This window comes from Jaculus jaculus, chromosome 3 (assembly GCF_020740685.1).
Source record: "Jaculus jaculus isolate mJacJac1 chromosome 3, mJacJac1.mat.Y.cur, whole genome shotgun sequence".
In the NCBI taxonomy this organism is placed as follows: domain Eukaryota; kingdom Metazoa; phylum Chordata; class Mammalia; order Rodentia; family Dipodidae; genus Jaculus; species Jaculus jaculus.
In genome coordinates, this window is record NC_059104.1 from 60,883,091 (window position 1) to 60,906,552 (window position 23,462).

The window sequence follows — 23,462 nt, forward strand, 5'->3', positions numbered from 1 at the left end:
CCATGGATCCAAGCACAGAGAACTGCAGCAAGCAAGCACCAACAACAGCAAGCCTGAACTGCCAGAGCTCCAACTGTTCTCCACACAGCGAATAGGGCTGGACTGACATCCATCCCCAGACACACATGAGGGCTGGACTCCAAGATCTGACCCCACTGATATGCTCCCTGTAGCAGGGATCTCCCTGATAGAGGCTTAAATAGGAAGTCTAATAAAATATGACTGAGTCTATGGGGCCATACATTCAAAGTACAACAGGGGGATAAGAGAAAGATCTGACACAGATATACAGGAAAAGGTAATAGGAAGATGGAGCAGGATTGACAAAACAAGGCCCAAATCAGAATACTGGCAGTTACCCAAAACAGTAAGGAGTGCATTCTTCTGGAGCCTTCCTGGGAATGCAGTTGTGCTAACACTTGGATTTTGGATCAGTGATACTGATTAGAAACTTTTATTGTCAAGAAAGACAAATTTCTGTTCCCTTATGCCACCAAATTATTCAACAAACAATGGGAACTTGTTAAAACAGCTTTGTGAAACTTATCAGAAACCCAGGTGGTAAGTGAATTATTGGGGAAGACAGAATTGAAGAAGAAATAGCAATATCCTAGGGATAAAGATTATGACATCTGACACAAGACAATTACTGGCAGCAGATAAGAGAACAAATGCGACCTCAAGATACGAAATTGGGCTTTCCTGACTGAATGGACCCTGGGTCCCCAACAGCCGATTCCACTGCTCCGGATGGTGCATCTGCAGAAACATCACAGAAGATCCTCCAAGGACAATTACTTGCTTCCCCCCTTAATAAAATAAAACATTTCCCAAGATGTGTAGGATCAGAACACATAAACACACACACACACACACACACACACACACACACACACACACAACAAACCAAAGTCAGAAAACAGAGATCTCTACCAAGGATGTTGTAGTGGTTTGATTCAGGTGTCCCCCATAAACTTAGGTTTTCTTAATGCTAGGTTCCCAGCTGATGGAGATTTGGGAATTAACACCTCCTGGAGGGAGTGTATTATTGGGGGCAGGCTTATGGGTGTTATAGCCAGTTTCCCCATGCCAGTATGGTCCACCTTAAGTTGGCCAGGGGGTGATGTCCATCCTCTGCTCATACCATCGTTTCCCCCTGCCATCATGGAGCTTCCCCTCGAGCCTGTAAGCCAAAATAAATCTCTTTTTCCCAGAAGCTGCTCTTGGTTGGGTGATTTCTACCAGCAATGGGAACCGGACTGCAACAGTAAAGTGGTACTGAGGAGTGCAATTGCTTCTGACACCTGACTGTGTGGCTTTGGCCTTTTGGAGGTGATTTTCAAGAGGAATGTGGAAGGATTTGAAACCTTGAGCTAAGAAATGCCTTGCAGTGCTGTAAGCACAGCTTGATGGACTATTCTGGTCTGAGCTGCAAGACCTGAATGCAGTAAGAACTATGGACTGTGAGGTTTGGCTTATGAGGGTGAGAAAGAGCTTTGCCTGGACTGGGCTAGCAGTTTGTGTGAGAAGCTTGTTCTTATGCCCATGTCCTGAGAAGTTGTGCAGGGTTGCTTTGCGTAGAAATGAACTGGTGTGAGCAGAGGGATATGGCACAGAAAGAAAAATCTTTGGGTGAACTGTTGCCCGTTCAGCTGCAATTGAGAGATTACAACCTTTGAGACTGGGCTAGCTGACCTGCGCTGGGGCAACAGAAAGAATGTCAATTCTTTTGAAGGGGACTGAGTGCTCAAGGAATGTCCTGTTCTTCAAAGTCTGCTTTATTCCCCCCTGGATTAACAAACTGGCACCCTACCTGGTATTGTAGAGTATAAGAAATGCAGGAAAGAGAGGGACTTTGAGTTTGCAACACGGTCTTATGTTCTGGAAATGGCCATGGGCAGTGTGAAGCAGGTTTACTGGTAGCCTGCATGGGGACCCCATGGGGCCATGAGAATGAACCACGAATTGCCATGGAGACCCAGTGGAGATGCCGAGACCACGAAGTGGCTGCTCAGGAAAGGTGCCAGCCCCAATGAAGTTTTCCAGGACTGTGAGTAGCCTAGCTGGAGGGGCAGAATTGAAATGCCAGAGACTTGTTGCTGGTTAGAATTATCAGTCTTGGAGATTTGTCACTGGCTATAGTTGTTGGACTTGAAGCTACAGAGTTTGATGTTTGCCCTGGTTGTTTTAAATTTTGTATTGGTTGAATGTTTCTTTGCTATGCCCAATGCCATCTTTTGCAGTGTGAATATTTATTCTGTGCCATTATGGGCTTGGGGGGGTTATTTTTTGGTATTATGGCTCAGTTAAAAGATCTTGGACTATGGGGATATTTGAACATCATTGGGATTGATAAAAACTATGGGAACTTTTAAAGTTGGACTAAATGCACTGTATTTTACATCACATATGGATATCAGTATATGGGGGCCAGGGGAGGAATATGGTGGTTTGATTCAGGTGTCCCCCATAAACTTAGGTGTTCTGAATGCTAGGTTCCCAGGTGATGGATATTTGGGAATTAACGCCTCCTGGAGGGAGTGTATTGTTGGGGATGGGCTTATGGGTGTTATAACCAGTTTCCCCATGCCATTGTTTGGCACACTCTCCTGTTGCTGTGGTCCACCTTAAGTTGGCCAGGCGGTGATGTCCACCCTCTGCTCATGCCATTATTTTCCCTGCCATCATGGAACTTCCCCTTGAGCCTTTAAGCCAAAATAAATCTCTTTTTCCCAAAAGCTGCTCTTGGTTGGGTGATTTCTACCAGCAATATGAACTGGACTGCAACAGATGTCTACTCCTACAATGAAATTGTAGAGAAGTCAACAAAAATCTAATCCCAAAATGAAAACTCAACAAGCAATTTGGCCCTGATTTAAAAAAAAAAAAATGCCAAATTGGAAGGAAGCCACCAAAAAACAACAACTGCATAAATGAAATTGATCAGAAATGTCTCTTAGAGCACTCAGCTTTGCTACTAAGCTTAACTTAATTAAGCTTAAGGAAGACTTCACCAAATGCAACAAAGATTTACAGGAAGCATCAGGAAAATCAGACCTTGACTAGTACCTCAAAAAAGTGATGGACACAATGAAAAGTAACAGAACAGAAAACAAAAATCAAATAAGAGCTTTTAAAATCCTCCCTAGAACCCCTCATTAACAGATTTATTCATGTGGAAGAAAGAACCTCTGAACTGGAAGACAAGACAGAAGAAATTGATTGGGAGTCCAAAGAGTTTGCTAAATTCAAAAAATTATATGAACAGAATACAAGGGAACAGGGGGATGTCCTAAAACAACCAAACATCAAGATCATGGGTATACCAGAAGGAGAGGAAATCCAGACCAGAGGCATAGAGAATATATTCAACAAAAATACTGAAGAAAAATTTCCCATCCTCACAAAAGAAAGACCCAGATATAAGAAGTCTCAACAAAATCAGAAATGAAAAGGGAGAAGTCACAACAGACACCAATGAAATTTGAAGAATCATCAGGATATACTTCCCAAACCTCTACTCCACAAAATTAAATAATCCGAAAGAAATGGATGAATTCCTAGACACATACCACCTTGGAACAAAATAATCTCCTAAACAAACCTATCACATCCATCAATATTGAAAAGGTAATCAAAAACCTCCCTAAAAATAAAAGTACAGGGCTGGATAGCTTCTCAGTTGAATTGTATGAAACCTTCATCCAAAAAAAAAAAAAAAATACCAATTTTCCTCAAACTGTTTCACATAACTGGAGAACAGGGAATCCTCCCCAACTCCTTTTATGAAGCTAGCATCACCATAATACCACAACCAGACAGAAATACAAGAAAACTATGGGCCTGTATCCCTGATGAATTTACATGCAAAGATACTGAACAAAATCCTCATAAACCAAATGTAACAACATATCAAAAGCATTATCCACCTTGATCCAGTAGGCTTCATCCCAGGGATGCAGGGATAGTTTAACACAGGGAAATCAGACAACTTAATATACCACATAAATAAGTTTAATCACAAACACCTCATGATCATCTCAATTGATGCAGAGAAGGCCTTTGACAAAATACAACTCAACTTCATGATCATAACACTGGTGTGACTAGGCACATAGGTTTATATCTCAACACAATTAAGGCTATATATGAAGCACCCAAACCCAAATAATACTTAATGGGAAAAGACTCAAGAAAAAAATCAAGGAAGACTTGAGAAGATGCAAAGACTTCCCATACTCCTTGGATAGGCAGAATTAATACTTTGAAAATGGCAATTCTACCAAAAGCAATATACATATTTAATACAATACCAATAAAAAAATTCCAATATCATTCTTCACAGAGATATAAAAAATGACCACAAAATTCATATGGAATCACAGCAGAACTCAGATATCCAAACACATTCTCAGCAAAAAACACCTCTGGTGATATCACTATACCTGATCTCAAGCTATATTACAAAGCCAGTGCAACAAAACAGCATGATTCTGGCATAAAAAACAGAAATATACATCAATGGAACAGAATTGAAGACCTGGATCTTAACTCAAGTAACTACAACTACTTGATCTTTGACAAAGGTGCCAATAATATATCCTGGAGAAAAAGTAGCATCTTCCATAAATGGTGCTGAACAAATAAGATAACAATATACAGAAAACTGAAACTAGACCCACTCCACCATACACAAAAATCAAGTTCAAATGGATGAAAGACCTCAATATAAGACCTGAAACTCTTCTCCTTCTGGAAGAAAAAAACAGGAGGAACTCTCCATTATATAGGAATAGGGAAGGTCTTCCTGAACAAAACCCCAGTATCCCAGGAAATTAAACAATAACTCAACCAATGGGATCTCATGAAGCTAAAAAGCTTTCATACAGACAAACATACCCTAAACAGAGCCAATATATTACCCACTGAATGGGAGAAAATTTTTGCCAGCTATACCACTGACAGAAGCCTAATGTCTAGAATCAACAAAGAATTCAAAAAACTAAACAATAATAAAAAATCAAATAACCCACTCCAAAACTGGGACAGAGAATTGAATAGGGAGTTCTCAGAGGAAGAAATACAAATGGCTAACACACTTAAGGAAATGTTCAGTATCCCTAACCATTAGGAAAATGCAAATTAAAACAACTATGAGATTCTACCTTACTCCAGTAAGGATGGCAATCATTAAAAAATCAAACATTAGCTGGAGGGATGGCTTACCAGTTAAAGTGCTTGCACACAAAGCCAAAAAAACCTAGTTTCAATTCTCCAGGACCCACATAAAGCCAGATGCACAAGATGGTACATGTGTCTGGGCTTCATTTGCAGTGACTAGAGGCCCTGGAACACCCCTTCTCTCTGTGTCTCTCTCTCAAACAAATAAATAAGAATTTTAAAATAAATTTAAAAATCAATAACAAATGTTGGTGAAGATATGGGGAAAGAGGAACCCTCATCCACTGTGGTTGGGATTGTAAACTTGTACAACCATTATAGAATCAATATGGACATTCCTGAAAAGGATGAATATAGAGCTACCAACAGACCCAGCTATTCCCTTACTGGGCATTATCCTAAATGCTCCATGCTTTATTATAGAGATATTTGCTCAACCATGTTTATAGCTGCTGAATTTATTATACCTAAGAACTGGAATCAACCCAAGTGCCTATCATTGGATGAACAGATAACGAATTTGTGGTACATTTTCACAATGGAATTCTACTCAGCAGTAAGAAAAAAAAATGATAGAATGAAATTTGTAGAGAAATGGACAGATTTAGAACAGATCATACTCAGCAAACTCACAATCACAGAAAGGCAAACACCACATGGTCTCACTTATCTGCAGTTCATAACTTGAACCAGCTTGAATTTCTGACATACCTGATAGGCAACTCAGATGGGCCCAGAAAATAGGGATGGAAGCATTTAGGGGAACGAAAGAGTGAGGATAAACAAACTCAAAACTAAATCCAAAATAACTACCACAGAAACTTTTATCCTTAGAGACAGACTAAATAATATAACCCTCAACAGGAGTAAGGGAGGAGTGCTTGAAAAGAAGTGCCCTGGAGAAGGTGGGATGAAACCTAAGCTCTAAAAAACATCATCATCATCATCATCATCATTATTATTATTATTATTATTATTATGGTCTCTGGTCTGTAACTCCCAGAATCATAGATTGGTTGCTACCCACAATGAGCTGTTGATCAGAGGCCTAAAAGGTCCCCAAAACAGGACATGTTTCTGTCAATGCACTTGATTACCTGCCTGAGGCAAAAAGGCAAGGACCTATTGCTGAAGACACCATACGCTGCCAACACAGAACATGGAGAGACCTGGCTGGAATCTGGAAGACAGCCAGTCCCCAGACAGTTAGCCTGTCTAGGGCTGTCAAGTGCTACATGAGTTACTGGAGGAAAGTGCCCAACAATGGTCTGAGCTACTCTGAAGCAAACACCCTGACATGATGTACATGCCAGTGCAACAGTAGCACACAGCCTTGGGGGGTAACCAGTAGACTTCTTATTGGCTAAGAGATCTGTTTGGTGTAAAGGAACCCATATCTGGAATTGGGAACCAGAGCAGAATCCAATGGAGACAAAGATTATGCTCTCCAGTGTCAAACTCTCACTAGTCTTTGGCTAAAAGAGGGGTCGTCATATACATCAAATTCTCCCTAAATTAGTAATTCTTATTCCATTTAAACTATGCTGACTTCACTCTTCATTGGAGAATCTGTTCTTCTTTTTCGGAGATTAGAGGAGATAAACTGCCCCTCGCACTTCAGCCAAGCCACAGCTAAATCCACAAAGAAATTGGTGAAAAGAGCAAAAGTGCTGCTTCCATGCTGTTCCTGATAAGCAATGCCAGGGTAAAGGAGGATACTCAACATGTCCCAAAGCAGAGATCTAGAGGCTCCTAAGAGGTCATCACGGAAGTAGACTCAAAACTCACCCACCATGGCTCAAGAAATTTTGTGGAAGAGGGAGCGGAAAGATTATGAGAGCCACAAAGGTATTCCCCTGCCCCCAAAACCTGGCTGCTATGCCCACAGCACATAACCCACAGCCCAATTGGAATACCTGCAACCCCACTGAGTAGGGTCCCCAGTGGAAAGGGGATTTTTAGGGACAGGGGAAAAGAGGGTATCAACACATGATGTATCCATACAAAATATGTTGTAATAGAAATTAAAAAATGAAAAAAATATGCAAAATTGGAGAGATTTTGTTTTCAGAGTAAGTGAAGATGTCAGGAAACAAGGAAATCAATACTGATGGCAAAGTTTCTAAGTTATGTAATTCGAGAGATATTAGCAAAAGCAGGAAATTAAATCAAGACCATGAATAAATTTTAGGAAGAAAGTTAGCTTAGTTATAGATTTTGAAATTATGTTCTCAAAATACCCAGTTGAAAAGTGAAAAAAGTTGACATTTATTAAGCAAATACAAAGGCTGTGATTTTTAACATACAGTGGGCATGTATGTTTGTGTGTCTAAGAGCATGCACACATGCATGCATGGTGCATGTGGAGGTCAGAGGGCAGCCTTGGGTGTGCCCCTGCTGTCCACCTTGTTTGAGGCAGAGCTGCTCAGTGTTCACTGCAGCGTTGGCCATGCTAGCTGGTCCTGAAGCTTCCAGGGGATGTTCCTGTCCTCCTCCCGTCTCACTGTAGGCATCCTGAGATTCAAGACATTTATGCTACCATATGCAGCTATGCATGGTTTCTAGTGTTACCAGCTCAAGTACTCATGTGTTTGTGGGAAGCATTTCATCCAATGAGCCACCTCTCCAGCCCCTTCAAATGTATTTCTGTGTTGAATCACTGCAACCTTCTTCTGAGGTAGATGGCACTGATTCTATTTTACATATAAGAACAACCTTCACAGAGGCAGTGACTGCTCTTTATCTTTCTAATATGCCACTCTGACATGAAAATATAGATAATCCATCAGCAAGCAAAAGTTAGACCCTCAAGACAAAGTCACAGACATTAACTCAGAGATGGGACTTAAAGCTGTAAGCATAGAGAATGCAGCTCAGCAAATAAGATGAAAGGAGCAGAGCAGAATCTCCAGGTGTTCCTCTGAAGCCAATAGTTGTTCTCTATGACACGATCCATGAAAAACTGGAAGAAATGCTATCTTAAAATGTCAAATCTTAAATGTCATCTTTAAATCAGCTTTTACAGAAGCATGTCAACAATAGAAAATCTGTGGGAAAAACCCATACTTACTGTTGGATCCTGGGTACTTCTGAGTTTGTGTGTAAATGATAACAATTTCTCCAAAGCTTCCTGAGGTATATTTGGAACCTATTTTATGACAAAATTGAGGGAAAACAGGAAGAATAAATTGGAATATCTGATCAGTAACTTAGAGATGGTGAATACATAGCCAATATTGAGTTATATTTTTAGAAAGCCCCTGATTATTGGGTGTACTTTTAAATCATGAATATAGTTGCCTATTCAATTTCACAAGATATACCTAAGCCCTTACTTCTCTTAAAGATCCAGGAAAATAAACCCAAGCCCCTCTTCTCCACAGTAATTTAAACAGAAAAAAAAAAAAAAAAAAAAAAACTGAAGGGAGGCTCTAACTCAATTCATAACACATATTTAGTATAGTCATAAAAACTGACCTATTCCTTGTTTTGATGGCTTTAGCATGATGCTTTAAGATCCAGTTTAGGCATTTTGTTATTGATAAGTATTCTTTTATTTAGTAAACTACTAATACAAACATATATACATTTATAATTTTATTTATATAACTTATATACATACACATTATATCTGTAAACATAAGATCACTAAGTATCCTAAGGTACTCTTGTATGTAGACTGTTTTTGTTTTGTTTATTTTTATTTGTATGAGAGTGACAGAGAGAAAAAGGCAGAAAGAGAGAGAGGGAGAATGGGTACATCAGGGCCTCCAGCCACTGCAAATGAACTCCCAATGCATGCACCACCTTGTGCATCTGGCTTATGTGGGTACTGGGTAATCAAGCCTTGAACCAGGATCATTAGGCTTCACAGGCAAGCACTTAACTACTAAGCCATCTCTCCAGCCCTATAGAATGTTTTCTTTTCTTTTTTTTTGTTTTCCTACCCAGGCTGATCTAGAAAAAATTCTGAAAACAATCCTGTTCTCAAACTCTGTAATCCTCCTACCTCAACTTTACAACTGCAGGTATTAAAGCTGTGTCCTACCACACCAAGTTTTTCTCAAGGACTTTTCAAACTTGCTGGGCATGGTGGCTCATGCCTATAATTCCAGTATTCAGGAGGCTGAGACAGGAGTACCAGGCTATCCTGGGTTACATCATGAGTTCTAGGCTAGCCTGGGCTACAGAATGAGGACCTAACTCAAAAGAAAAGACATACTTGAGGATCAAGAACTCAATAAGCTCTGAAGAGAAGTTGCCCAAATAACACACATTTAACTACAACAACCCTAATGTAATTAAATGTATAATTTAAATTAAATTGTAAATCATTAACCTTAAGAAATAATACATTCTAAATTTTAATTAAAAATACTCAAAAGGAGATGTTAAAACAATGACTAGTATAAAGTAACTATTTTGAAAGAATATTGTTCATGTTTTCTTAGTCATTAAATGAAATTTTTAAAAATTCTGAATTCTATTCTACACATACATATTGCTTGCTTTTGAAATAACTTATGCAATGTAGAAAGCAGTATTTTCACTTTCAGATGAAGAAATTATGACTGAATCAGAACAAAAGGATCAACATTAAAGCTTATGCCTTCAAAATCATGGTTAGTGACCTAAAATCTATCAAATAATTCTAATATTTCAAGGGAAATGGGTTGACTTATGTGAAACAGTTATTACTAGTGATCAAGAATAACACTGTACAATAGAACTTTCTATGATTACAGAATTTTTCTTTTTCGGTGTGGCCTAATCCAATAGCCAAAAAGGCCCCAACTGGCTAATGAACACCTGAAATGTACTAATAGGCTGGTTTTTAAATTTCTTTGATGGGAATAGAGATGTTCATTGAATAGTATAAATTTAGAACTCCAAGACAGGTAAACACAAGGCTTAGTTACATCAAAAATTGTAACCATGGATGCTACACAAAAGTAGGTACCAGAAGACTAGCCAGGTGAGTATAAGACTTATTACAGTCCTGAGGGACAATACTAGGCTAGAGACTACCTCACTCTTACCATTTCTTTAATCACTTTGATTTCTTCATTTTTAGCAAGTGGTTTCATGTGATGAAAAAAAAACATGGTCAAGAATTCTGGTCCCAGCCATTGCTGTGCTGAACTTCCAATAACAGGGGGTTCTGCCAAGGCAATGATTCTGAAGGAGGGGTGAACTGGAAAAATGGATCTAATAGGGAAAATAAACAAAGAAAGAAAACATATTTTTAACATTAAAATGAGATCATAAGAGTTGAAGCCTGGGCAAAGATAAGCCTGTCATTCCATTAACAATGTCATAGCCGGACATAGTGGTGCACACCTTTAATCACAGCACTCAGGAGGCAGAGGTAGGAGGATCATTGTGAGCTTGAGGCCACCTTGAGACTACATAATGAATTCCAGATCAGCCTGAGTTAGAGTAGGCCCCTATTTCAAAAACAAAATAATGTGGGCTGGGGAAATGGCTTAGTGGTTAAAAGGTGTTTCCCTATGAAGCCTAAGGATCCCAGTTTGATTCCTCAGGACCAATGTTACCCAGATGCACAACAGGGTGCACACATCTCAAGTTCATTTGCAGGCTGGAGACCTTGGAACACCCATTCTCTCTTTTTCTCTGTCTCTTCTCTCTCTCACATAAAGAAGAAAGAAAGAAAGAAAGAAAGAAAGAAAGAAAGAAAGAAAGAAAGAAAGAAAGAAGGAAGGAAGGAAGGAAGGAAGGAAGGAAGGAAGGAAGGAAGGAAGGAAGGAAAGAAGGAAGAAAATTTTTAAAATGATGTTAAAGTTGTGATGCAAAGAATGGGCTTTAAAAAGTCAGGATATCCCAAGATCCTAGGAAAATGAGAATGAAGTAATTACTATGGTAGTATACGTAGTATGTATTTAAGAAGCTCCAACCATCCCATAAAGCACTGCTTTTGATATATTGCTAAACTTTTAATAATTATTCCACATTGTCACTTGAAATAAAATCACATCCAGTTCATATTCATTACATAGATCCTCTTTATTTTTTATTTAAAAAACTTTGAAAATCTCCTGTTTTCAAGGACCCCATTCTAGATCAGTAATATACCAAAAATAAATAAATAAATAAATAAAATAAAATCATTCAGGAATGGGAAGACTTTTTTAAAGGACAAAAATTTAGGCAACATATGAAGTTGTACTAAATTTATTAGAACTGCAAAAGAATACTTATATCTTTAAAGGGTGAAGATAATTAAACCTTTACAAGCTTACATAATTTTCTCTTTTGTCATTGGTATAAAAATATTAGAGTTTATAAAACAGTTTCTGTAAGCAAATCTCTGCTCAGAAATCCGAGAAAGCACAAGAGTATCATGGACACTTAGGGGTAAAGAAACACTTCCCATAGGTGACATAGTAACCGGAGAGGTGGGAGGGTGTAAAAGAGTAAAAATGTCCCATTATGATATAATAGCATGCATGATATTGTCAGTTTTTATTAATTCTACTTAGTAACCCAGCATAAATATGTCTTTAGAAGGTAATGTAATTGTTGCTGAAAGAAAAAAGGGATAAAAAAATCAGATACTTGCCAAAGTATTCAGGAAAACAAATATAAAGGTATATAACTGGCATTTCACCATAAACAATTACCCTAGAACACATTAGTTCCATGATTAAGTAGCTAGATCATGAGGAGATGGACATGTGTGAAATTACGACAACTCTGAAGAGCCTAGATAAGAGAAAGCTGCATCAAGAGAGAGGGCAGGTACTCAGTGCCTGACTGCATGATATTTCATTTTAGAAGCCACATTGTAATTTCTAAGGTTGGGGGAAGAAGCAATTTTAGAAATGGTAATATGAAAGATCTGAAATAATTCCTAAAAACTAAAATATTTCACTTCTCTAGTTTTTAAAAAATGGCTTTTTATATTTTAGCAGAGCCTTGGAAATGGTCTGTCCCAAAAGGTTATTCTGGGAAAACCGAAGTGCAGCAACATGGATAGTGCCTTGGGGTTGATGGTGGGTTAGACACTAGCATTAGCAGACACTGGACACAGAGTCCTAACATTGGAAAGCTAAAGAGGTGGGTTTAGACACTTTCTACTTTAGCTATGTGATTTGCTACAGACCAGATAACTGCCTCAAGGCCCAGAAATAGATGCTGGGTTCCTCACTGAACATGCTGATTCCTGATAAGGAAAAAGAAGGTGAGAGGCACAGAGCCTGGTCTGGCTACAGAAAACTCAAGATGCAAATGTAATTTCTCACTTAAGTCCATGAAGAACAGCAAATCAAGGAATAAACAAAGTCAGAATGCAACAGGCAAGTTAAAAGGGGAAGTCCAATGTATAGCTTAAACCAAGAGAGCAGGAAGCAGGTGGCACAGCTGAGCTGTAAAGCTGGCACTGGAAGAGCAACAGGAATGAGAGAAAATGGACAGTGTGAATTTACATACAGTGCCAGTTATGGCCTGGGACATACATGTCTACAGCTTGCTTCTTAGTATTAGATCTCACAAGGAACCTGAATGATCTGGACAATTTAAAGAGGACAGTTTCAAATACAGCTGATGGGATGTGTTGGGCAGATAGATCCTTGCTGACGATAAAAACAGTCACCTTTCTACTGAATAACAGGATGAAAAGGACCCTTTTGTTTTCTATGTTCTCCCTGAAGGCTTCCTTGTATACAAATAGGTCATATGGAAAGTCATTTCCTGACACTAAGTTCCCTAAGTTGGAAAGTTAGAGAATAGAAACATTAGGATGAATGATACTGAGGCTGAAGAAGTACACAATTACACATTAGGAAACAAGTACTATGAACATTTAAAGTCCAGCTATTGTTAGTTTTATTGTTTCAGAAAAATCTGTGTTTAAGTCAGTAAGAACTCTAAGCATCACTGGGAGAGGTAGACCATTTTTTTACACTAGTGAGACAAAGTGAGTTCCATGCTCTCAAAGTTTTTGGCGCCCAATTAAGATAAGCCTGTGTCTTTCATAGGTGTTTTTTTTTTTTTTTTTTTTTTTTTTTTTTGGCAGGCAGTTTTACATCACCTTGGGTTTTTTACAATATTGGTAAGCTACAAGTTTCTAAGGCAATGTAAAGGGGGAGTTAGTTGAACTTAAATAATCAGGGACATTCCTAAGAGAGCTGGTCAGTTGTCCTTAGGGTGACTGATATAATTCAAACTTAGCTAAGTAATATGTAGCCTCCTATCCTGCTAACTCCAGCTGTCTGTGCCATGAAGAGCTTATCTATAGTTATCCCTATAGTTTCTAGGAGCAGGGGAGCTCTCCTTAAATCTCCCAGGCTGTTGAACCTCTGGTTCCCCTGACTGATCAGCCTTCCAGGGAGAGGGTCTTACAGAAACTATTTTGATTGCGACTCCCCCTGACACCATCAGAATTTAATAATGGCAACAAAATAACAAAGGCAATTAAAGCTGTCCTTCCTTTCAGATAAACAGGTATGATTTCCAGGATTAGAAGTTTAGAAAAATTTTTAAAATAGTGTTAACACAAACACAGGGTTAAAAACTATTTTTTTGAGGATAGAAATATTCAGGATTATTTTCAAAATCAGAATTTCCTTAAGATTTCTTGCTTTTAGAAATAAACCCAGATACTTGACTGTACAATCCTGGATCAATTGTGATTTTTTTTAAAGAAATCAACATGGGCTAATTTGTTAAAAAAGATGCTGAAATTTCTGGGAAGGTTTAAGGTAATGTTTGAATTATAATTGTCTTAAAACTTGGTAAGAGTCAAAGCAAAAGGTCCCAGAAAATATAATCTATTAAGAATTCTTCTCAAATGTCCAACTATGGTTCATCACTAATCTATAAGAATTGAGAAAATGTAAGCTGTTTTCATTATTCAATAGTACACAATAAAAATAAAACATTCAATGAAAATTTTAAGAAAGATACATATAACCAAGAATAGGCCATTAATCTTTATGGCTTCTCTGATTTAGCCACCAGCAGGAAGGGACATACTTAGTAACCTATAGTGTTTGTGCTCCCTCATTTTCCCCAATAAATTCTTTCGTTAAAGGAAGCAGCTCTAAACCGGGTATGGTGGTACACGCCTTTAATCCCAGCACTGGGAAGGCAGAGGCAGGAGGATCACCAGGAGTTTGAGGCCACCCTGAGACTACATAGTGAATTCCAAGTCAGCCTGGGCTAGAGCGAGACCCTACCTCAAAAAAATAAACAACCAAAAAGAAAGAAAGAAAGAAAGAAAGAAAGAAAGGAAGGAAGGAAGGAAGGAAGGAAGGAAGGAAGGAAGGAAGGAAGGAAGGAAGGAAGGAAGGAAGGAAGGAAGGAAGGAAGGAAGGAAGGGAGGGAAAGAGGAAGCAGCTCTATTTTGCTCCTTGTTTTCTGCAAGAAATACATACATGGTTGGTACTGATTGTGTAGCCACTGCACTATTTCTAACCACCATGTTCATGCATTCCTGGTGTCCTGCAACAAAAGAAGTTTCTAAAATTTTAAACGGGTGTTAGGCAAAGAATGAAAACCCTGTAGAATACTCCAGAAATGATATAGGTGTATGATCTTGGAGTAGAATTAGTAAGTAAACAATGAAGGCTGACAAATGAATCAAAAATAATTGTTTCACACCCGATGTTGAAAGACTCTGTCCATAGCCAATGCTATTAACATGCTATCAGAACTAATATGCTACAGAAGTGTCACTGAAAGGGGTTAAAGAATTCCTTAACTAATAGATTCATATAAGGAAACTTACTAACTCAAAAATTAACCCAAAATGCATATAATGCCTGAAGGAACTACTTATGAGTTGAAAGTGGTAGCTTCTTGGAGTAAGAAGCAGAAAGTGAGAGCTACTCAAAGAATTTATGACAGAGGATTACTGGATTCATAAAATGCTTGAAAAAATTCCATCTGGCTCAAGTTTCATGCATGTTTAAACTTAGTAAATAGCATATAATTTAAAGAAAGTTATCTCACTTTTTCAGATGATTTTTGGAGGTAGAGATGAACTGGTGTACATTTGTAAGAAAGACACAAACTGCTGGTGATCAAGGTGGGAAAATTTGAGAAGGATGGAGTCATGACTGTGTGCCAAACCTTAAGCATGAAGCTCAAAGCCAATCTGTTCCAGAGAGTGCTTTTATTTGCAAAACTGCTTGTGACTATTAGGGAGAACATAGGTCTTTTTCACAGAAAAGGGTTGTCATTTCCTGGATATTTTGCACAAGTACAATGTTCCTAATGTCCTAAGGAAAATGGCCAGGCAGGCTTGTAAGCTATTGCCCAACTGCTTGTATTCATCTGTTTGAAAACAGTAACTCCTCCCTGAGCAGTGATTCACATGCAATTAATGTACAAAAGCTGAGTGTTATGAATTGAAAGTATGAAGTAAAAGGGAACTCTAACTTGCCTCTCTAAATACTTAACCAAACACTTTTCTGGGCTAGAACAATTTGATAATGTAAGCCTTAGAATTAGCAGTTTTGTAATCCTGTAAAATTCTTAACTTAGAGGGAATTTAACATTTCTCTTCCAACAAACTGAATATTTTCCATTCATGGCACATATGCAAGAAATTTTTAAAGCAAAAAATTTGCTGAAAATGTACACTTAATCCAATACATTATCATTTATAGGATTTTCTTATTTTAAATATGGCATCAAGCTCTTTGGGGGAAAGGCTACGCTTCAATTAAATGAGGTCAGATTAAGTGAGGAGGCATTCCATAATGTACCAGTCTATGTTAAAATCCACTGAATTGTAATGATGTAAGGAGAAGTATTAATATTCCTAATTTACTTATTCTTCCTATTTTTCTTCAAATGTTTTTATTTTGAAAAATTTCAAAGATATAGAAACTTTAAAAGAATATATACAAACACTCATCTTGATTTTTTTTCAACTGTTAAGATTTTACCAATTTATATCCTTGCTCTCACTTGATTATTCTTTTTCTGGTGTGCTTTCTTTCTTGAAACTTTTGGAAGTTTAATTTATCCCTTAGATACCTCAAAAAGCTCCTCGTAAGAATGGGAATACTTTATAATCATAACACCATCATGATACTTAAGAAAATAAATATTAATTTAATATTGTATAAGATATACAGAGTCTATAGTTAACTTTTTCCAATTGTCTTTTGTAACTATTTTCAATTTGTTTCTTGTTCTAGAATCCAATCAAATCTCACACATCACATTTGATTGCTCTACCTCTAGGAGGAGGTGTAAGAAACAATGGATAATGCTGCCTCAGAAGATACCCTTATTAATATTGATGATTTCGTAGAAAGATTGGCCCAACTAATAGTGGGTCCAGCTTTTATTTTTTGGAGGGATACAATACTATAATACCAAAGTGGAATTGACAGTGCAACAGATGAGGGCTTACTTTCTTAAAACCAAGGTTTTGACATTTATTTGAAACCCAAGTTGAGAGCTTGGATACAACTTTAGGTTTTAGAAATTTTCAGACTATTATTATGCTCAGAATCATGAATTAAGCCATTCAAAGTTACATTTGCTTAAAAATACAAGCAGTACTACTTTCAACTTAGCAATAAGTTAACAATAAAAATAATGTTGCCGGGTGTGGTGGCACACGTCTTTAATCCCAGCACTCAGCAGTCAGAGGTAGGAGGATCGCTGTGAGTTTGAGGCCACCCTCGGACTACATAGTTAATTCCAGATCAGCCTGGTCTAGAGCAAGACCCTGCCTTGAAAAACCAATAATAATAATAATAAATAAATAAAAGAATAATGTACTCAGGACTGGAAGGATGGCTTAGCAGTTAAGGCACTTGCCTGCAAATCAAAGGACCCAGGGTCAATTCCCCAGGACTCATATAAGCCAGATGCACAAGTGGCACATGCATCTGGAGTTCGTTGGAAAGGCTGGAGACCCTGCTGTGCCCATTCTCTCCTTCCCCCCACCCACTCACATTAAATAAATAAATAAAATATTTATTAACAAAAGAATAATGTACTCAAAATCACCTCTGCTGTAGCTGCTCATCAGACATTTGTAGCTCCTCTTTTAAACGCATGTATCTGTCTTCTCTCAGCAGCCTAGATCCATCATAGAGGCTGAGCTCCCGGTCATGGATTAATCTAATAGGAAAGGAGAATGTTGGGAAACAACAGAGATTATAAGAGGTAGGATCACTCAGTATACATTTAATTAATCATACCAATTATTGCCCACAGTTGAGCCTAATAATTTTGTGAAATGTGCCTTTTAAAAGTTTAAGTTGGTGAGTAAACTTGGCAGCAGTGCTGGGCTCTGTGCTGGAAAGTAGCCATCATGAACAGTAGGTGTCAACAAGAAAGGAGGAGGGTCGTGGAAAGGGTAAGAAGTGCAGGGGACAAGAAACAGCTGAATGAGTGTCTCAGAATACCAGTGGGTACCTATTAATGAGCAAGGAGCTGGCACAAAGATATCTGAGTCTAATGTAACTTTTTAAGGGAAAGTATAATCAACATATCCCTAACTTTGGAATTACAGGATTTAACATATCAAAACCCATCACAATAAAATAACTTCTTGTAGTTAGCTTCATGTTTCTAGTACAATGCAGCTGACCAACAGCAGCTTGTGGGAAAAAAAATAAAAGGGTTTATTTTGGCTTAAAGACTCAAGGGGAAGCTCCATGATGGCAGGGGAAAACATGGCATGCACATAGGCTGAACATCACCTTCTGGTCAGTATCAGGTAGACAACAGTGGCAGGTGAGGATTCCAAACACTGGCAAGGGGAAGCTACCTAACTATAATATGCCATAAACCCACTCCCAACAATACACCTCATTCATCAAAAATTCAATTTCCAAATTGCCCTCAGCTAGATATAAAGCATTCAAAACATCAGTTTATTGAGGGACACCTAACTCAATCCACACAACTCCACTGCCATTCCATATAGCAACTTTAATGGTGATGGGGCTCTTGGACCCCAGCAGCACTGCCTGCTAGGTGCTCAGAGGTAGAAGAGCAGCAGCCACTAAAGCTACAGATGCACAAGTGGGAGCTTGCCCGCCAGCCTGCCTGTTATACCACCCGAGGGAAGAGGGGAGACCACTGCCGAGGTTATGGGTACAAGCAGGGGGTCAGCCAGACTTAAATTCAATTCCAGATCTAAATCCTACTTCCCTAGTTAACTGGGGTGAAGAGTACCATTCCATCTCTCTAAACTTTTATCTACTACACAATTAATGCAATAATACCAACCTCATAGAGTTGCTATAAAAATTAAAGTAAGTGTGAAATACACACTTATTATAGTTCACTTCCATCTTGACTAGACAGTGGAAAGTGTTTGAATTTGCCAGTTTAAAAAGGCATTTTTTAAACCTCAGCCTGGATCAATTACATCAGAATTTGTGGAAATGAAGGTCAAGTATTGTTTTTTTTTAAATCCTCATCTTGAAAGGTGACACCAAGGTTTGGAACTTGAAAATTACAGGTTTAACATGACACCCAGCACATTGCTGCTGTTTATACTGTACTGTTTATACTTGGCCAAACATCTGAGACACAGGCAATAAGGGCAAATATGTGCTAATGTATTTTGTGTCTACATTAGTCTGTTTGTCAGAAAAAATATTCTACACCTATGATATGTTTATGATAAATCAATAAATATTTAAGATTATTATTTTAAACCTGGTCAAATCAAACAAAAATACAAAGTCTCTGAATCTTTATACCCAGTATCTGCAGTGTGTCAAGGATGAGAACTTTTTTTTAAAAATTTATTTATTTGAGAGCAACAGACACAGAGAGAAAGACAGAGGGAGAGAGAGAGAATGGGTACGCCAGGGCTTCCAGCCTCTGCAAACGAACTCCAGATGCATGCGCCCCCTTGTGCATCTGGCTAACGTGGGACCTGGGGAACTGAGCCTCGAACTGGGGTCATTAGGCTTCACAGGCAAGCGCTTAACCGCTAAGCCGTCTCTCCAGCCCAAGGATGAGAACTTTGAATAGCTAGTTGAAGAAATGGCTTATTCCACTCACTTGATGCTTTCCAATAAGTTAAAAAAATAAAAGCCATAAAACAAAAAAGAGATAAAAATATGAGCAATCTCCTAAAATGTCAGTGGCTGGGAATATTTTCCACAAAAGTCATACATACAGAGTCTTCCCTGAACACTGATTTCTAGAGAAGTTTTAGAAATGTGTAATATTTATTTACCACCTAAAATAATAAACCAATAGTTACAAAAATGTTCAAGTCTACACCAAAAAAGTGAACAATCAAATCAAATAGCTATTACATATACAATTACTCTTTCAAAAAGGATTCCAACCAGATCAACCAGTACTATAGCTCTACAAGGAATTTTCAGACAGTGCATCTAAGAGAGACAAAAATGTGGACATCTGAGCTGCACAATTTGGTATGGGCATAAATCTGCAGGTATAACACCCTTCCAAATTACAAGTGGAAAGTTGTCTTTATATCAGCTGTTACATAGCCAGTTCTGCTATGGCAGAGAGATATGGAACTTTATTTTAATGGCTTTATAACAATCAATAATTATCATTCTAGCAGGATATAAACTTTTATAAATTTTTCACAATCTACATAATGCAGTTTTTAAAAGAAGACCAAGAATTTTCCATGACATGGTGTGTGAGTATGCACGTGTGACCTGTGTGACTTCTACAAACCTCTGTAGTACAGCAAGTGTGCCAGCGTTGACCCGATGGATGCCGTCCAAGAGGACCAGCTTGCCTTCCAGAGCAGCAGTTACAAGGGGTGAGGAACGCCAGGCAGTGTCTCCACTTGGAAGAGTGTATCTCTGCTGCAGCAGATCACGTGCTGTCATATCCTAACACAACCAAGGGCCCAGCAAGGAAAACAAAGAGTTGACTTTAACACACATTTCATGTTTCTATAGCTTCACTGTCACTTGTCTCTGCACATGTATTTCTCTTTGAACTCAATATTTCCTATAATTACTAGTAAGTCATCTCAAATCCACCAGTGAGGAAGACCTTCAGAAAATTTAACATTCTATTCCTATTACACATCCATGTAGTATAGTGAGACCCAGGGACTCTCCTCCTTCCCTTTCTCCTTCTATTCTGCATTTTCCTCCTCTTTTAACATGTTCATTTACATAATCTCAATAATTTCCACCTGACTTTAATGAAATCAAACGCAATCAGCTCTACTCCTGGCGGGAGCATATGTGTTGGTTGCATTTTAAAATGAGAAGGCATTCAATCTCAGTACTCAGAGATGCTTATCAAGAGCACACATTTATCCTGAAAAGCCCTCAGAGGGCCATCGCCAAGGCTCCTTAGGCTCACAGAGGCTCAGTAATGAGGAAATAGAGGCGGACAGTCATCAGATGAGGCACAGGAACTGGGAAACAATAGCACAGCACTTACAAATCAAGAGCTTGCACACAATGTACTAACACTAAAACAGACTTAAAACAGACTTAGCAAACTATTAATAGTTGTGGTATATGGAACTAGTCTAACAATCTGGTGGCACAGAATATGAACAGAAGATGGGCTGGAGAGAAGGCTTAGTGGTTAAGGTACTTGCCTGTAAAGTCAAAGGACCTCAGCTCGATTCCCCAGGACCCACACAAGCCAGATGCACAATGTGACGCATATATCTGGAGTTCATTTGCAGTGGCTAGAGGCCCTTGTGTGCCCATTATATATCTATCTACCTCTCTCTCTCTCTCTCTTTCTCTTTCTCAAATAAATAAAAATAAAAAAATTAAAAGATATAACACTATAAAAAGAATATAAACATGTGTTATATGTGTTACACATATAACACATATGTTATATGTGTTAATGTTGAAGATAATGATGTCTTTAATTAGATTCAGATATATTTTAGAGTATTTACATCAAAAAATAAATGCTAAACCTCTGTAGCAGAGAAAGTAAAACAGGGTAGCATGTGCTTATAATTCTAGGGCTGTGGAGGCAGAGATAGGTGGATCTCTTGGGGCTTGCTGGCCAACCAGTCTAGCCTACTTGGTGAGTTCAAGCTGTCTCAAAAAAGGTGGGTGGACTGAGAGCTCATGAAATTACAAAGATTTTGTACTGCAAAGGACACTGTGAATAAAGCAAAGAGGCAACCTACAGAATGTCAAAAACTCTTTGCCAGCTATATATCTGATAGAGGATTAATATCTAGGATATACAAAGAATTCAAAAAGTTAAATAATAAGAAATCAAACAAGACAATTAAAAATTGGGCTATGGAGCTAAATACAGAGTTCTCAACAGAAGAAACACAGATGGCATATAAGCATCTAAAAAAATGTTCTACATCTCTAGTGATCAGGGAAATGCAGATTAAAAGTACATTGAGATTCCATCTCACACCTGTCAGATTGGCTAGCATCATGAAAACAAATGATCATAAATGCTGGCAGAGATGTGGAAAAAGAGGAACCCTTTTACACTGTTGGTGGGAATGTAATCTGGTCCAGCCATTGTGGAAATCAGTGTGGAGGTTCCTAAGACAGCTAAAAATTGATCTACCATATGACCCAGCTATAGCACTCCTATGCATATATCCTAAGGACTCATCCCATTTCCTTAGAAGTGCATGCTCACCCAAGTTTATTGCTGCTCAATTCATAATAGCTGGGAAATGGAACCAGCCTAGATGTCCCTCAACTGATGAGTAGATAATGAAGATATGGCACATTTGTACAATGGAGTTCTACTCAGAGGTAAAGAAAAATGAACTTATGAAATTTGCAGAAAAATGGATGGATCTGGAAAGGATTATACTAAGTGTGGTAACCCAGGCCCAGAAAGCCAAGTGCCACATGTTCTCCTTCATATGTGGATCCTAGCTATAGAAGATTGGGCTTCTGTGTGAGAAGGAAAAAACTCAGTATCAGAGGCCAGTAAGTTAAAAAGGAGATATAAAGAAAAGAGAAGGGAAGGGAGGAGGGTACTTAATAGGTTGGTATTGTATGTAAGTAGAAGAATAGATTAACGGGGGTGAAAAGGCCCAAAGTGAGGTCAGGGGAAGAGATTGAGTAAAGGAAAGGTGGAGGGAAGGCTAATCAAAATCTAAGAGGATGGAAATAAATCATATGGAATCCTCCAGTTTTGGACAATGGAACACTAGGAGCCATAGATCGTTGTTAGAAAGTTTTCAGTGCCAGGGATGGGATATCTCCAGTGAGTTGCTGGCCAGGGAGGTCCCGGATGTCCCCCAAACACCATGATATCATATATTTTCCTAGAAATGTAACCAAAAGCATGCTTAAGCATACTTACTCAAAATCAAAATGAACTTCAGTGGCTGGAGCGATGGCTAAGAAATTAAGCCCTTGCCTTTGAAGCCTAAGGACCCCAGTTCGAGGCTCAATTCCCTAGAACCCATATTAGCCAGATGCACAAGGGAGTGAACACACCTGGAGTTCATTTGCAGTGGCTGGAGGCCCTGGCATGCCCATTCTCTCTTTCTCTCTCTCTCTCTCTCTCTCTCTCTCTCTCTCTCTCTCTCTCTCTCCCTCTCCCTCTCCCTCTCCCTCTCCCTCTCCCTCTCCCTCTCCCTCCCTCCCTCCCTCCCTCTTTCTCTGTCTGTCACTTTCAAATAAATAAAACCACAAGACAACAAGAAAAAATGTACTTCACAAGTATCTTGGGAGCTTTTTTGTTGGGAACTTTTTTGTTTCTTTCTTTCTTTCTTTCTTTCTTTCTTTCTTTCTTTCTTTCTTTCTTTCTTTCTTTCTTTCCTTTTTGTTTGTTCAAGGTAGGGTTTTGCTCTAGCTCAGGATGACCTGAAATTCACTATGTAGTCTCAGCATGGCCTCGATCTCAAAGTGATCCTCCTACCTCTGCCTCTGGAATTAAAGGCGTACACCACCACACCCGGATCTTGGGAACTTTTTTTGTTGTTTTTGTTCATTTTTATTTATTTGAGAGTGACAGAGAGAGGGAGAAAGAGAGAGAGAGAGAGAGAGAATGGGCACGCCAGGGCTTCCAGCCACTGCAAACGAACTCCAGACACATGCGCCCCCTTGTGCATCTGGCTAACGTGGGTCCTGGGGAATCAAGCCTCGAACCAAGGTCCTTAGGCTTCACAGGCAAGTGCTTAATTGCTAAGCCATCTCTCCAGCCTGATCTTGGGAACTTTTAAAGAACACATAAGCTTAGACACAACCACCCCAAAGATTCCAACTGAGAAGGTCTAACCTATGTATTTTTATTAACATTAAATAAGTTGCTCAGACAAGATGTACACATGTGCAACAGTGGCACACAGTCTTTGGGGGTAATCAATGGCTCTC

At 38.6% G+C, this 23,462-nt stretch overlaps 1 protein-coding gene across 2 annotated transcripts in view; it reads right to left on the reverse strand.

Annotated features, from left to right (window-relative positions):
• The window catches only part of Vwa8 (von Willebrand factor A domain containing 8), a 463,242-nt gene that overhangs the window by 266,902 nt on the left and 172,878 nt on the right, over window positions 1-23,462 (reverse strand). For both annotated transcript variants that reach the window (XM_004650767.3, XR_006636125.1), the window contains exons 13-16: window positions 19,846-20,006; window positions 17,173-17,286; window positions 10,221-10,389; window positions 8,252-8,329 (exon numbers count right to left, since the gene is read on the reverse strand). In XM_004650767.3, coding sequence (XP_004650824.2) covers window positions 8,252-8,329; window positions 10,221-10,389; window positions 17,173-17,286; window positions 19,846-20,006 — 522 coding nt within the window. The remainder of the gene's footprint in view (window positions 1-8,251; window positions 8,330-10,220; window positions 10,390-17,172; window positions 17,287-19,845; window positions 20,007-23,462) is intronic.